A 17,634-nucleotide genomic window follows, 5' to 3' on the forward strand; every position below is an offset into this window, starting at 1 on the left:
CTAGCCCCGCTTTTCATGGCTCTTTTAACGGCCATGGCAGAGATGCCACGTAATTTTGACCCCGGTCAGACAATTTGAACAGCACCTGAGCTGATACCCCTCTCTCCGAATTTCCACACAACCAAGGAGAGGACTTACAGCCACGACAGATTTAACGTACACCTTGCTGCACTTGCACGCCGGTCGTCAGGATCGAAATTACGACTTCAAGCTCTCCAACCAGTTGTGTAAGCGATGCCTTAACCAATTGCGCCACCGGAGCGCTTCAACTGTGTTTTATGTTTTGTTTTTAACTCATTGACTTATTTATATTTCTCGATATCTATAACAGTTATTTTCATTCTCATTTAGGCAATGGATAATATGATCATTCATGATGAACTCTTGAAAAAGTATCTCTCCTCCCCGTCCTCTGATGACATAAAAATTTCATCTATGTTTAGAAATAGAGCAACACATCTTCTTGATCAAGCAGAAAACATGCTTATTGTGGCAAAAAATTTGAAAGAAAAAGAATGGTTTAAAAAATTCGTACATAAACTGAAAATGCTAGCTTCTGTCATAGAACAGAATATTGTCAATCAAGCAAGGGAAAATGAATCAAACAGTTTCACAACAGATGAGTTCGCAGTAAGTTCAAATGTTAATTTTATTACTTCTAAACGAAATATAACCTGATCATGCAATAGTTATCTTCTTAAAAATACTAATTAGTGGTAAAAAGCAGCTGTAGCGAAACGAATGATAAATATGCTATTCAGTGTCGAACCAAACTGATCATGATGTTATAAGCATACAATATATGCTTTATTACTTAATTTTCTAGATTATACTTCGGCCTTAAGCAGTTACAACGATGTAAAACTATAACAAATATTGATGTTATTACGAGCTTTAAGCTTTAAAGTGGATTAATTTTACGTAAAATGCTAAATTAATTTGAAATTTTCCAATACTAGACCAAAAAACCACTAACTTCATTAATTATTAAGAAATAAGATTAGATATGAATGCGAAACTTGAAAAGATATTGTGGGATCAACCATTTGGTCTAGAATATATATATATATATATATATATATATATATATATATATATATATATATATATACACACACACAATGAAACCACACGTTACGGACTCTCCAACAAAAAGATGCCTCTCATCACGGACAAACTTTTAATTCCCTGAGGATCTTCTATGAATAAACCATTGGGTATCCTCTCTGCAAAGTGGAAATCCCGTAAGTCATTATGCATCCACGAAAAGCCATTTATGCTAAGAAAAGTTATTTTCTATTCATTCAAACCGGACACCAATTCTTCTAAACTTGAAAACAAAACTATTTCTGCTTTAAATTCTAAGAAAAAAAAATCAACCTTCTACTATTTTTAAAGCATGTAAATTTTTTGCCCTATCCATGACTAAAAATATTAAGCTAATTTACTACAGAATAAATTCTCTTCCACCTTCCTTTATCTTTGCAAAGAAAGAAGAAAAAATGATATTGTTCATATAAAAAATTTCGGATAGTGGTATCTTTTAATCTGGACGATACAGGTTATGAGACTCCACAAGCTGAAACAACGCATTAAATACTCTCAATTCCTCTAATCCACTGAAAATTCCTTTCTTTTAATTTGACCCCTCTATTTAAGACAGCTAAGTTAAAAAAAAAGAGAACAGAAATCTAGATATTGAGATGTTCAGATAAAACAAATATTTATTCAGACACTAGACAGATAATCGATTGTGAATATAACAACTCCTCATAGGGCATCCTGCCTTACAGGTATGTATTGCTGCTTTCTTTCTTTCCGCGAGAGGTTTACCTTCAAGGAGGTACTACCACATTTCCTATAAAGAGATGGGGAATTGTTAGGTGGTGTAAACCTAATAATTAGAATTGACTGAGGAAGTGGCGTAGGACTAAAAGCGTCAATTCTGTATTATATTAGTAACTTGAATATCCGTGGAATAAAGAAAAAACTTATTCATTTATCTGAACTCCATCTAAAATTATGTACATATATATATAACTTTACGTATTTTAAAAAAAAAATTAAAATAAATATCAATGTAAATAATTATAAGATTATTTTTATATCATTGCAATTATTCTTAAAACAATTTATGGCATAAAATTTCGATATTGGTGGTACTCTTTCCATAGACGGACAACTCTCATAGCCGGGTAATTAATTTTTACAGTCCCAAGAGTGTCAGCCAAATCGATGTTTCTGTGTGTATTATATATATTAATTCTCAGCCTACGGTTAATCCCACGGTATCTTTTCAAGTCTCCCCTATATTAAAATTTTAGTTTGATTACAACAAAAAGTGTAATAAAAATTACTTGTATTTTAAAAGAACCTTATTTTTTTTCACTACAAATAACCTATGTATATTTTTAAAGGTATATGTATATGCAGCCACTAGTTAAAAGAAGTTATAACAATATACTGGCCGAAGTCTTTTGGACGTCACTGTATATTAAAACTCGAAAATCAACGCTTCACTATTTAATTATTAATCCTATGAGCGTTTGTCTCGGCATTTTCCGGACTATTTAGATTCGGGATTCACTGTATCAAAAAATCGGTTTTTCCATTTTATTAAATGGGAAAATAGAGGAAACAGAAAATTTCTGTACAATTTTACCCAGGGCTCAACGCTTGAAGTGCTAAAAGTTTTCACTAACATATACTTATATAAAATTTCTCATGATTTTTAACCCCCATGTAAAGTAACAAAAACGTAACAGAACAATTAAATTATTTCACTAAATCCCTTATTGTTTGTTGAATATAAAAATTTTCAATAAAAATGCTATGAATAGAAATTCAAATTTTCGAGGACGCAAAGAAGCTGGATGCACTAAATTTATACTTTATCTTCCGAAATATGTTAAAAATGAAAGAACAAAATATAATGAAATCTGAAAATCATATTTATTTTCGCATCGTTATGGAATAAAGACTACCCAAACATTACATAAGATGATCAGGTGATTTTTGATTCTCTCACTCTTAGTCAGCAAACCGTTGATGTTTGCAATAAGTTCGACTTTTAAAATTTACATCTTTAACTGAATCTAATTATTTCGCTTTTACAAAAGATTTCTTGAAGATAAATAGAATTTAAAGACTTAAGCAAGAATTTCCTTTACCCATTTGGATGCTCAAACCTCACAATTCCAAAATTTGGCATTGAGTGATTAATAACAGAATAAAAAAAGATATATTTGAAATCATCTTTAACTGGCAACCTCATAAGTCATCAGTTTATAATACGTAAAAACTTGGTGTAATATTTTTTTAGCTGAATTTTTTGTTAATAACTGACGTTTTACCCTAACATTTAATTTCTTTAAAGTATTATTATCTGATCACTGGTTCTCAATAAAAATTGTCATTTAAATTAGAGTTTCATTTTTTCATAAATTAAAATACTCTCATATATAAACTTTTTGTGTGCTATTTTAGCAATCTTTGAGCGAATTACCAGCTTCAGATGGTCAGTTCCCACAACAAAATACGTCAAATTTTAAGACTGAAACCGTCCCAGAAACCAGGCCAGACCAAATAAAGTCAAATCAAATGACGTCCAAGCTTCCATTAACTCTTCCAGATATTAACGAAATGAAATCTTCAGCAGAATATGTTACCATAGATCATGTTACTAAACCTGGGATGACTCCCAAAATAACCGATAATGTAAGAGATGAATTAGTAGAAGAATTGGAAAGCTTGCACAAGCTTTCTTCCTTAGAACCATTTGATAGAAGCATAACTGCACCTGAAACTAGCTCAACATCGGTAGAACTTGCAACGCAACCATCTTTAATAACGGAAAGAATTGGAGACAAGGAAAACGTAGTAAGTAAAATAATACATTATTTAAATTTACATATTTATTTTTACATACATTTTTACGGTATACATTGAAGTGTCAGAAGTGATGGGACAGTAGCAGATTCAAACAATCAAGTCTTTTATCGCATATAACTAGAAAGAGTATCATTAGGGTATTTTTGTAGTCCATTGATTCAGGTAAAACGTTGGTTTACGCAATTATGTCTGTAAGCCTGGTGTTTACGTGGAATGATAAGAGGTGAGAAAGAGATTAGACATAGTATCTCAGAAATTGTAAAAATTCAACATTCTTCTCAAGCTGGTGGACGGGCCATAAATTATATGGGTCGTTTTCGCGAAATGAACGAATCATTAAATCGATATTGTCATCTTCAGTTACTTGAAAACTGAGTTACTGTAACAGCGATTGATTTTCCCGGATGATAGTACGTCTTTTCACTGGGCCCACATTCTGGACAACTCCACTGAAAGATTTGGTCCCTTAAGTCACCCGACATGAATCAATCATACACATTTGGAAAAGAAAAAAAATGAAGTAGTTTAGATATATACGTCGCACTAGAGATGCACAATGGTTTATTAGAGAAGTTTTGGGAAGAAAGGATATCTACGGATGATCTGAAGACATGCCATCACAATGTAGATCCTCTGCAATGCAGAGGGATTACACTGAGCTGGCTTTAGTGCGATTTTCTGAGGTCCTGAATCAGACTTTGGAATTTCTCCCACATCATTCAGGGCATTTATATTCAAGCAGTATGAGGAGCAGTTTGAGGAAGATCATTGGTCTTTTCACTGTTCACTGCATCCTCAGGAGACACCTATACGTAATGGGTGTTGAATCTAATCCTCTTTGTAGAGTTTGTTTTCTTGAAGAGAAGACTTCACGACATATACTTTGTGATTGTGAGGCCTATTCTGATCAAAGATTTGAGCAATTAGGGCAACACTGCATTAAGACCTGGGAACTGCAAGATGTTCCTGTACGGTGTTTGCTGAATTTTATTTCAGCCATACGGCATTCTTGCTAATCATGACTTAGGGTTTGGGTGCAATAGACCTCTGGTCGATGTGCTAAACCTCTAAATCTATCTACCTAATTTCGCAATTCATGATGAAAAACTACAAAAGCATTAAATCTAATATTAAATATATGAATCAAAAATTAAATTTTAGATTAATTCTATTATTAAACCACAATAACATTTAAATTAGCACATTTGTTTTTTACTCATGAGAAAATTTTAGTTTGTCAGGTGAGTGATACATTCACAATTTTGATACATGAACTATTTCAGTATTATCTTTATTATGAATATTCTTTTTATTTATTTTGTAATTAACATCAGAGACTTTCAAGAGTTATGTTTGGTCCTCGTTTACGTTAGTTAACTCTTTATCCTAAACTATTCTATTACAATTGGTGATTCATTTTATTCATTATTTACCTTTATTTGTCATGTTAATACCAAAATATTTAAAAAAATTTGTAAAATTTCCTGAAGCTGGGAATTTTTTTTCTCCATTGTCTTGAATTTACATAATTCTGTCAACATGACTCTGACAATGTAGTGCTCTTTTACCATAATCAGTTTCAAGAATATTTGAAAATTCAAGATAATTTTCAGTTTTGTTACTTAAATCTTTATATTTAAGTCCATTTTCTGTTTTATTTTTCTTCAACTTTACTTTGTTTCATTTTTGAAGCTCTTATTTTTTTATGTCTAAAATATTCTTTTCTTTAACATTTCATGAATATTTTCATTATTTGTTTGTTATTTGATTTATCAAACTTTTTCTTCTTTCTTTCATTTTTCATTTCCATTTATGTTTTATTTTCTTTATTGGTATTTTTATTGCCATCATTAACCTGGATTTCAGGAGAAATGTACAAGGACAATTGCTTTTAAAATCAGTAAAAGTGATTAGTTTTCTCCGATTTTGCATAAGAACCTATTTAACCCAATCAATCACTAATTGAAATCCAATACATTCTTTTAGACCTAATATGGCATAAGGTAGATCAGTATTTAAAATATAAAATTCAACTGACCTAGCTATATGACAAATTTTTAAATTGTTAAAATAAATAAATTGTTTCTTTTTGGAACATATTAATTTTTCGATAATTTTAGTTTGAACATTTTTTAAAGTACTTTTTGTGTCGATATTTTAATTGGTAGTTTTATTAGTCACAATCTGGTATAAGGCAGTTCTAATATTTAAATTTCTACTTTTAACGTATTTTGAGTGTATCCGGATACTATTAATTCTCAATCTGTGCTTGGTCATTTTCGTATCCTAAGACTGGAATTGATTTTCAGCAGTAAGAAACTTGGTTTGTTTATGGAAATGTGTGAGCTAGGCTGTGAACTGCACATTAATTAAACATTAATATGTCTGGTTTTTCTTTATTAAAATTCAAATCTGGAAAACTAGTATTTAATTCATTTTCCAAGTTTTTTTGTATTGGTTTGAGCATTTTCTGAAACTTCCATATTTAATTTATAATTTTTGCACATTGTAAGGGAATTCAATAATTAATAATTAGAATTAGAAGAAAAATAAAAATAATTCAATTACTTATGTATCTTAACCCTATACACAATTTTTAAAACAAAATTTACATTTTATTTATACAATCAATAAATTATATACACTGTGAAATATATAATACAATAAAAAGTTAATAACTCCTTTAAATAGTTTTTATAGTTATAATAATGATTTTACTGAATCAAAATAAAAACTTTTCTGCATTCAATAATGAAAAAAAAAATTTGAAAATAATTTTAATTGCATAAATAAACAAATCTGTTAAACAATGCAAATAAGTTGAAAATATATATATATATTTTCAACTTATTAACTTTTTCAACACACACACACACACATATATATATATATATATATATAATCAAATGAAATATCAAAGATGAGAAGAAAAAATTCAATTAAATCAATTGTTGAAATACTTTGAAAATCGTGATATATTTTGTAATTATTATTAGCACAAAAATATGAATCAAAATAAATAAAATCCTTAATTATAAATATAAATACCAAATACCATTAATAAAAATCAATACTATTTTTAGATAAATATATACACTAGTAAAACTTATTTCAAAAACAATAAATCCAATTTAATAACTTCTCTCCACAAAGTAATCCTCCATAATTATGATATTAATATTGAATAACATTTCTATTTACTAAATTAAATGGAAATCAATTCAACAAACACTTCTTTGTTCACAAGTTTTCACTGATAAAAATTATATTTTTTCACCACAAATTGATAGCGAAAAGTACCGATCCCAATAATTTTTTTATAGCTGTACCACAATCTTGTAGAAGTCTAATGATGTCAGTCCAGCAAGCAGGACAAACAGGCATAGGATTTAAAAAATGAGCAAATTAATTTTATTTAACCATCATAATCAAATAATGAATATCTAAGTGACACAAAATCACAGTGCTCAGGGAATTCTTAATAGTTATAATTGATCTATTAAATAGGTAGAAGGAAAAGTCGTTCTCACGGTTCAGAAAAAGGGAAAAATCAAAAATGTTTATTAATACATAACTTGAAGCCAAAAATAGATTAAAAGACAGGATGTGAATATTAAGTGTGAGAAAGAGTGTTTAGATTAGAATAATAAATTAAGAAAAGAATTTGGATAATGGAATAATATAAAAAGATTAGTTGAAGCTTTTTATGTTACATATATACATATATTAGTCAAAAGCTTTGTTTTTCTTCCTTTTTTTAGATATTTTATTTCCTTTCCATGTGTAGTGAATAATTACTATAATTTTCCATAAAATAAAACTATTAAATAATATCAAATTTTTAATTTACACATTAATTTAAATATTTTTCAAAAGTATAAAATCCAGTTTTGGTAATAAGCTTAATAAATAAACTAAAAACAAAAGAATGTTAAAAGTTAATTTCGAATAAAGATGTATCAAACTGAATTTAAACACACAAATTTAGTCTAGAAAAAGATTTATTGAAATCAATTTTCATAAGAAGTTTTTGTATCAATCATATCTTTTAAACATAAAATTTTCCATTATATAACCTACTAAGAAATGTTTTACATGAACACAAAATATTAAATTTTTTTAGATCTAACTATTTTTGCTGATATGTTACAAATCTGTTAAATATTTCAGGAACAAGAAAAAGAGAAACTTAAAGAAAGGATAGCAACTGAAGTGAGCAACTACAATTTCTATAATTAAATATAAATGAATTATGGTGCTTTTTTCCAGGATAATTCAGGAATAAAAGAATATGAAAGTTTTAAACTTAATAAAGGTTTATGAGTTTTATGACTATTCCGAAATTTTATAATTTAATAAGAATGAGTTCAAGAAGTGTTGAATTTTTTTTCTCACCCATAAGTGTAAAGTTAAATTAAATCAGAATTAAAGCATTTATTTAATATTAGTTTTTATTTATTGATTTGTAAAATAAATGAATAAAAACTTGGTATTGTATTTGCAATCATGAAGTCGAAAATGTAACTATTAACAGAGACCTGCTAAGCACAGATATTGCATCAGTATTTAAGCCAGGGACGAATTTTGAATACATAAGTACCTTGTAAAAAAGGTAGGGTATTCTTTGTGCTTGCAGTAAGAAAAAAACATAGAAACTGCATTTAAAATAAAGGTAACCAATTTAGTTCTACTATCCAGTTAGCCTATATCATAATTAATGCCAAGATGCAAAATGGAAAAAAAAATTCAGAATTAATCAAATATATGGGGAAATTGACCAAAACAAACAAGAGGGACAAATGTTGGTAATCTTTGGGATAAGGTAAGTGAAGGAGAATAAGAAATGAAAATTCAATAAACAGAATGAAAAGGGTGTAATCATTGCTTTAAATAACGTGAGCAATGCATAAATGAATGGGAAAATGAGGGATGATACATTAAGACTATAAAAATTTTAAACTTATTACATGATTAAAAACTTCATACGCTTTAAAAATATACAAAAATGATATTACAGTTGTGAATATAACGAAACGAAAATGATTTGAAGAAAAAAAACGTAAAGTTACCAATGAAACATGGAAAAATAAAGGTAAGAAACAATAATTAGAAAAACCACAGTAGCCAGGAGAGAAAAAAAAGATGGAACATAACACGAAAAAACACAACAGCCACGAGGAAATCAGGGGTAAAATGTATTTCCACATGTTATCGATAGGTAGAAAGAAACTAATGAATCAGGGGATCAACATCAAAATGAAAAAAAATAGGATACCAGAATATCAAGGTGGGCTGATGTGAATGGGGTGGAAATAAATTTTGTCATTTGTAGCAAATAATTTTTGTTTTGCTACATTCTTATCTGCCAAGTCTTGAAGATGGGCACCTATTTTTGAAGCAAAAAAACATGTCGAGTGTCATTTCATTTTGGTATATTTTTGAAGCGTATAAGTTTTCAATCAGGTAATATCTTACCACTTCAGTTTCTTGGAAATATTTATTTAACCTCAAACATAATCAATTTTAAATACATAAATACAACTTTAACCTCTTCTAACTTCCATTGTTTGATGAAAAAATGCTCAATGTGTTCTTCATATTTGAAAGGCCTGGAGTAATATGATAAGCCAACCACATTTTAAATTTGTTTAGGAGAGTGTCTTTGGTTAAAAATGCTATGATTTCTATGTATGTAGGTAATAAGATGTTTCTCCCTATTGTGCTGTTAACTAGCAAAAAATTTAGAATTTTTCTTAGCATCTATTTAGAAACAATGCTAAGAAACATTAGATGTAAGAAAAGTCATCTCTAAAATAAGTGGAACTTATCACTAGTTTGCTCCATGGTCTTTTTTTTACCCTTAGCAATCCAATTACCTAAAAAATGCTAATTAAACAAATTAAAGTACAAAAACATTTTAAAATTAGCATAAAATTTTTTCTGTAATAAATAAAAATTTCTAAATATTAAAGTAGAAAATGTGCGTGAGGACCTCAGCAGAGTCAACTAACTGCTAAGGTTTCATTGACTTATAGATGAAAAACCTTTCACTTTGACTTAATACATTTTTAAATATGTGTCATGAAAACATTTCTTATAACCTTAAAAAATAATATTTTTTCCAACTCTAGGTAGCTGAATTGAAAAAATTAGGAGAGACAGAGGAAAATATTTTAAGTGCAATGCATATTGAAGGTTTTAAATCAGATGGTAAGTCAAAATTAAAATATTTTTCATCTAGATACAAAATGAATAATAAATATTGTTCAAGAAAAAAAAACTAAAGTCATTGTTTCAAAAGAAGCATGTTCTCCTTAGTGAGTTTTAGGATTACATTGCAAATAAAAATCAGCACATTAATTTTAGCATTATTCTACTTGTTTTGAACTAAATTTAAAATACATAATAAAATAAATTATGCACAAATTACGACTACACTTTTTCGATAAATAAAGCCCAAACAATATCAAAAGAGCACAAATAATGAAAAATAGTTTATCAGTTTGATGTAATATTAATACTTAAAATGCAAAAATTCACATTGATAGAATAATCTGTTTAGAGTAGTTATAGACCATGGTAAAATTTGAAAAATTGATTAATACAGCATTTATAACTACTTAAAACAAACATAGAATTTTAATTCTATTTTGAAAACTATAACAGTGAAATGATTGAGAAGCATATGAAAATAAATTACAGGCTAATATGAGTTTTGAACACCCGATATCATAATTTGAAAAATTATCTCTCTCCTCTGCACCATGACAGCTATATATTCACTGCAATCACTTTTTCTTTTTAATAAAATTCTTAATAAGAAGGGGATAGCTTAGGAATTATTTGATTGGCCGCAAAATAATATATTTGAATTCAGCATCGCAAAATATATAGATTTTTTCCCCAAATTTAAATATTATGTAACAATTTATGAGCTTTTACACTACAATCATTAAAATGTTAACCAATGACTAAGTTTTTTCTTCTTTATGCACTGCTTCATAATTGTTTACCTTGTTTCTTTGTTAGTTCAGTCTGACATTTCTCTAAAATAAATTCAGAGATAATAAGTAGAACCAAACATTTATAACATAAAAAAAGACTGTGTGTAACATCCTGTAAACATTGCAAATGACAGATCATAGTTGATTGTATATCTCTAAACAAACTGCTATTTTAATTCCAATCCTCTTTCATTTATTTAATATAAAACCTGCGATATTTTTCAGGCAATAAAATATTAATTACAAATGAAACGAAGGAAAGTGAAAACTTGAGTGAGCATGCTCCAATGAAACGAGTTGTAGATGAGAGTAATGTCCACTACTGGAATCAGCCAGCAAACCACATCCCAGAACCACCTAGACAGATATATATGAACAATACATTTTTAGGTATGCACATTAATTTGCCACCAGTTAACCCACAAATGTTAAGAAGGCAATTCCACAATGGGTTACATAGAAACATGGCTGGGAACAATTACCCACTTTATCATGACGGTCTTAAAGGTACTATACAGAAACTACAATCTCAAGACAACCAAAATTTCTTGCAAAGGAATCATATGTATGGAGCTGCTGATTTTCGCCAACAAGGAAGACCTGACCAGCAGCAAGGACAAAGAGGATTGAATCTTTACGGTGTTCCTTCTCAGTCTGATAGTAGATACCCTCCAGACAACCCAGTGCTCAATCACTATGTTAATCCAAATTTCAGACCCCTATATATGCCCTATCCTCTAAATCAAAATATGGAGCAGAGGAGTAATGTTTTTAATGATACAAAGTCAACTACATATTCCATGAGCAAGCTCCCAACTGAATTCAGTGAAGAAATGAAGAGGCAGTTAAGAGATGGTAAAGTCATACTTCTATCAGATAGTGTTGTTCCCTCAAACTTCACTGCAGATGCAGAGAAAGATGGAACACAGAAAACCAAAGAGTTTAAAAATGACAAGAATTAATTTGCAGCAAGAATACTATATTTTTCATGTTCATCTGCAAGTAAAAAAAAAGGAAAAAAGATAAGAAAATATCTTAAAGCCTTTCCATTTCATATTTTCTATCGAAGGATGAGCACAATTACGTATTACTTATGTCTGAAGATAGATTTGAATTTTAAGTTTAGATTATATAATAGATATAGAAATCAATTACTGATTTCATCAACATTCTATAAGAAGTTTTAATACCAAAATTCATGAAATTTGAATTCCTTTAAACAGCTATGTAATCGCTGACTAATGAATTTAATAAATACTTATCCAAAAATTGTATCTCACTTTTTAAGCCTTGGACCTAGTTTAAACTTCTTTTCACAATGAGCTATATTTTAAAATACCTTTCTAAACTGCAAAAAAGACAATTTTCTCAGTAAATTTTTAAAGCGGAAAAATACAGGACACAACTTTGAGACAAAAAAATTATGAATCAGCATAAAGATATTTAATATCTTCCCAAATCTATTTAATGTGGTGCAAATTGTGTCACATCTAGATAAAATTTCTTGACTTCAGATTTTTGTAATTATCATTAGAAATAACTCAACCATTAACAAGCAAACACAAAAGATTATCTTATCTGCTCTTTTATCAAACATAAATACATAGTTTCTTAAATGTTTGTCAAAAGCATCTTATAACAGAAAAAAATTGAAAATTGGCTACAAAAAAGAAAAGAAAAACACCTTGAAATGCTATTCAAATTAGTAAAAATTGAATTTAAAATTAAATTTATTGTAAAACATAATAAAATAGCAAGGAAAAAATTTGAAGCAATTATTTATTGAAAAGTCCGCATTATCTGTAAATAATTGCATTTCTTAGGATAATCCGAATTAGACAATATTGCAGTTGTTTTTGTAGTTTGCCGTTTGTTTTTAACTATATTTATAACTATAAATTATTATAAATTTCAATAAATATAAAATACAAACTAGTTTTTGCATGTATTATAACTATATTACAACAGTAGAAAATAAACACGTATCAAAACTGCTATTCACCAAGAGGTAATTAGTAGTCGGGGAAGATTGTATTTTAAAATCAAAAACTAAAACTAAATTTTTAGACTTCCTATGTAAGTCAACCTACTAACATCAAGATATTTTCAATTGTTTAGTTTTGTTTGTGTATGTTTAAAGTGTCATCATTGTTCACGAACAGATAATTTTTTACGGCATAACTAAATACTACTGTGCCCTTTACAGTATTCTCGTACCATCGAATAATGCACAAACGCTTTTGAACAGAGAATTCTGATATTTATAAAGTAACAATTTCAATCAGTAATACATTACAAAATAATCATATTTAAATTTAAGGGAATAGGTAGTAGTACAATAAAATATTATTAAAATAAAAAATAATATAAATCAATAAGAACAAAATAAATAATTATTTTATAAGTCTTGAATATGGCACTGAACTAGTAGTAGAATTAATTAGCTAAACTTAAATACATCTGTACAGCCTTTCACACAATGACCTGTAATTCTCTAATACATTTCATACTTCAGCCCTCTTTTTATGCCTCACAACTATAAAAGAACTAAAATTAAGTTTGAAAAACCATCATGAGCTTTTTCTATATAGATTATTCAACAAGTTATGGGATATTAACTAAAAATATCTGTTCCAGCTTCAAATTTAATTAATATTTCACATTAGCTAAAAGTAAATGCTTTTTTATGAAGACTGTTTTATAAACAGTATATTTTATAAAAGCACATAAGAAGCTAATTCTAGTAGATATTTAATAAAACAAGCTTAAAAACTAATATTTTTATTAAAAACAATTTTTAAATACATTTCTATATTTACATACACTCTGAATTGCATTAAAAATGGATTTCATATGAAAATAATCAATAATTACATTGTGAATGTGACTCTTTGGAATAACAAATAAAAATAAAACACACTTTAGTTGAAGAGGATGAAAATCATCATGTTCGCAAATGAGTTCTACTTCGCTCCAAAATTTCTTTTCTTATTTTGGGGTAATTTGGGTATTTACTTAACACCTGCAAAAAAACAATTATTTCATAATATGAAAAAATATTTTTTACAATATGATAAATTGTAAAATATAATTTCTCTAAACATATAAAAAAGAAGAATAAATACAACTGATAAACAATTTTGCAACATAAAATTAATTTTCCCCATGTTATTGAACAGAGAAACAGTGTACAAGGGAAAAACAGTAACCCAAATTTGCACATTAACGTAACAACCAAAGAGATAAAACTCTGAACTACTCTTGAACTCTAACAGTTAAACATGAAGTGCAAAAACAAATTTGTTCTTACCATTTGACTAACATCAATGGCATCAGCGTATCGTTTGGCTTTCATATTGTTAAATGCCAGCTTATAACCTGGAAATATTTTTAAAAAAACAACATAAACAAAGCATAACATTTTCATACAGTCAACAGCTAACACAATGAAGTGAAATTCAAGATAACATTTTTTCCAAATCTTAGTTCATTAACATAAATGATCACATATTAATCAATGTTATTAATATTGACAAGGTAAGTTAACATTCTGTTTCCAAGCAAAATGAATGTAACATTTTAACAAAACGTTATTGAAAATAATTAAAATCTAACAAATTTTAATTATTTTCAATATAATGGTAACAAAGCATTTTGAATGGTTACTGTGTAATTTTTTGATTATATATTGATCAACGAGGAAAACAGCAATCGTAACTCCGAAAAAAATGTATGTGGGTTATGTTCATTTTGATGACACTGTACCAGTGCAAATGAAATTTAACTTATTAAGTTCAAACTTCAAAAAAAAAAAAAGATCAGTTATCGCTGTTCTTAGACACAAATTTTAAGACATAAGATTTGCTTATAATTTTTATTAATCAATAACTCACCAATAACAGGATTTAGTTTGCTTGTAAGCAGCCAGGCTTTCTCAAAGTGTTTTACAGCTTCCCGGTAACTCTGTTCCTTTTCTGAGATGTAACCATATAAATCATATGCTTTCGTACAAGACTGAAATTAATCATATTAGTTAAAAATAAACATAAAAGAAAGTAGGACTATATTAAATAACAAAGTTTAATGATCTCAGAAATCATAACAAACTCACTTTATTAAAAAGCAACACTTTATCAAGCATTTCAGATGCTGAAGGATATTTTCCAGCCTGCAAAGCAAAGCAAACTTAAATAAATGACACTTCAAAATTTAAAACATTATCTTTTAAACAGGAACATGAACTATCAAAAAATGGTGTGGTTTTAACAAGATATTCAAAAAATGCTATTCTATTTTCATAAAATTTTGAAAGCATAATACTACTACTATACTAATAGTAATGAAATTTTTAATTTTCACTTTAAAACAATAAAAAAAATTAGGTATTAAAAGAAATATATTGATATGATAAAACAAAAAAATTAATAAAAAAAGCGATTTAATTTCTTTTTAAACTGATTAAAAATAATATGAATAAGCACATTTTATACTTTTTCTTTATTTAGTTTTATATGCTTTAAAATCTTTATTTTTTTCTTAAATTTCTTTTTGTATGAGGCATTTTTTGCACTTGTTTACATTATAAATCTATTATATGAAAGAGTTCATTTTTTAAACCTGCCAAAGTGTTAAGATTTCCCTTATTTATAACTTTCCACTTTATAATTGCAATGCACAAAAGCATCAAACTGATACATTTATTTATTATATTTGAAAGTTTTTCAATAAAACAAAACATTTTTAGAAAATAAAATTCAATAATTAAAATTTGAGGTTGGTTCATCGAACTTGAGTATAATTACAATTCATTAATTTTAGCATGTTTATCACATTCTAAACTAGTGGTTAATAACAATTGTTACAGATGGACATTTCAACTGCATTTTCTCCAAATCACACCACTTTTGTGATAACTTATATTAGTTTTTTGTTTTTAAAGACAAAAAAAAACAGTTGTATTAACTATAATAAAACTATGTATCATAATGATATGCTTTATTGTAGATATAGCTATATTTTTACTGTACCTTTATATAGACATCTGCAAGAAGAAGCCACGCTTTTTCTAAGTACTCTGCATCCTAGGTGATAATAAAGACATTTTTAATACTGGAAACTGTGCTCTTAACTTAATTTTGGAAAAGGAATCCTTTTTTAAAAAATAAAATCCGTGAATTGTCCTCATGATGTAATCAGCAAGACAATTATGCTTTACAGCTTCCCGGTATCTGTAAAGCTACCGGGAAAATAATTATGCTAGACGATATATGCTTTTTTTATTTTAAATTACAATATTTCTATCAGAAAATTATAAAATCTACACCAATCCTAAATAATAAGGGAAACAAGTGAACATGATAAAATACAACCAATGCATTAAAAGTTAAAAAATGAAAATCATTAGTTTAATCGAACAATTTTATCATTGTCAAAATAATTTTATACTCTATTCAAAACCAGTTATTCTTGCGGTTTTATTTTCGATATACATTATTGTTGTAATTTGCATTCAATATATCGTCATTTTGCTAAAAAATTTTTCAAAAATAAAAAATTTTTGTTGTTGACTGCTGTAAAACAATTTATAGGTTCATAAATATTTTTATGCATTTATAACTCATTCATTCAACTGACAATTTGCTAAAATGTCCTTCAATGATTCACCCATAAACAAATTCACTGCTATTTTTTGCTGACTAGTATTAATTCACCTATTCACTGATTGGTATACTTTCATTCCCTATATTTACTTTATTCACTCACTGTATTTAAATTCAGTCATGACAAAGCCACAAGTGTACTTGGAATAAATTGCTTATGAAATATACTATCTTAACAATAAGCGTTTAAAATAAATTAAAAATAACCTTGTATATAACACATTAATTAAATAATGGATAGTCGTTATAATAATATTGAATGATTATGCCCATTAAAAAATTTTGGGAAAAGATTGGATATTCTCTACTCAGATTAATATTGATATATAAAACTATATATAAAAATAAATAAATAAAAACCTACATTCAACGTTGAATACAAAAATAATAAACTTTTAGATAAATAAGATGAATAAAGAAATTATCGAGCTGCCATTGGCAAACATTTTTAGAGAAATAAAAGTCTTACTTTAGTTTCCCAGAAAAATCTTTTGAAAATTATTTTAAATATATAGTAAAGAAAAAATTTATAAAACATTGCAAAAGTGTATGTATGTTTCTTGTTGTTAATTTAAAATTTACTAAGATCTGGATAATAATCTTGGAAGTCAACCTTTTGCTCTTGTTTGTAAATAGTCTCAATTTCTCAAAAAATCTGCCGAGATTTGGATGAAAAACTGAAATTTAAATTATATTTTTAGAGGAAATAGAAGCATTTTCTACGAAAAAATATTAAGATTTGTATTAGCGAATTCCCATTATATTAAGAGTACGTTTAATACACAGGCTCAATTGAGAGAAAAATTTACACAAAATTGAAATCATTCTCCAAGGTCACACCTCTCCCCTGTTTTTTTTCTTGCAATCACCTTTTGAGAATATTAGCTTGTTTGCTGGATGGTTTTTGAACCTGAAATTTCCACAGAGAAGAACCTCCCTGGAAAATACTGAACTCATTCTATTCAATTTCAAACAAGTGGTTTTCCTGCTGCACTCTTTTTTTCTGTAAAACCTTTACTTAGTAATATTTTAACCCTAAAAAAAGTTACCCAGAGAATATATAATTTAAGAATACAGTA

General features: G+C 27.7%; 2 protein-coding genes across 5 annotated transcripts in view; one reads left to right on the top strand and one right to left on the bottom strand.

Moving 5' to 3' along the window:
- Positions 1–12,164, top strand: part of LOC107448578 (uncharacterized) — a 99,398-nt gene extending 87,234 nt beyond the window's left edge. For both annotated transcript variants that reach the window (XM_071187860.2, XM_016063835.3), the window contains exons 3-7: positions 352–630; positions 3,487–3,879; positions 8,062–8,103; positions 10,023–10,101; positions 11,121–12,164. In XM_071187860.2, coding sequence (XP_071043961.1) covers positions 355–630; positions 3,487–3,879; positions 8,062–8,103; positions 10,023–10,101; positions 11,121–11,857 — 1,527 coding nt within the window. In that variant the 5' untranslated portion in view covers positions 352–354 and the 3' untranslated portion in view covers positions 11,858–12,164. The remainder of the gene's footprint in view (positions 1–351; positions 631–3,486; positions 3,880–8,061; positions 8,104–10,022; positions 10,102–11,120) is intronic.
- Positions 12,165–13,660: 1,496 nt separating this feature from the next.
- The window catches only part of LOC107448569 (tetratricopeptide repeat protein 21B), a 97,485-nt gene continuing 93,511 nt past the window's right edge, over positions 13,661–17,634 (bottom strand). For all 3 annotated transcript variants that reach the window (XM_071187857.2, XM_071187858.1, XM_016063823.3), the window contains 5 exons: positions 15,923–15,976; positions 15,007–15,063; positions 14,789–14,909; positions 14,206–14,273; positions 13,661–13,917 (listed from right to left, as the gene is read on the bottom strand). In XM_071187857.2, coding sequence (XP_071043958.1) covers positions 13,840–13,917; positions 14,206–14,273; positions 14,789–14,909; positions 15,007–15,063; positions 15,923–15,976 — 378 coding nt within the window. In that variant the 3' untranslated portion in view covers positions 13,661–13,839. The remainder of the gene's footprint in view (positions 13,918–14,205; positions 14,274–14,788; positions 14,910–15,006; positions 15,064–15,922; positions 15,977–17,634) is intronic.

Source organism: Parasteatoda tepidariorum, chromosome 11 (genome assembly GCF_982258835.1).
Source record: "Parasteatoda tepidariorum strain Cologne lab strain chromosome 11, Ptep-v5.0, whole genome shotgun sequence".
NCBI classification, from domain to species: domain Eukaryota; kingdom Metazoa; phylum Arthropoda; class Arachnida; order Araneae; family Theridiidae; genus Parasteatoda; species Parasteatoda tepidariorum.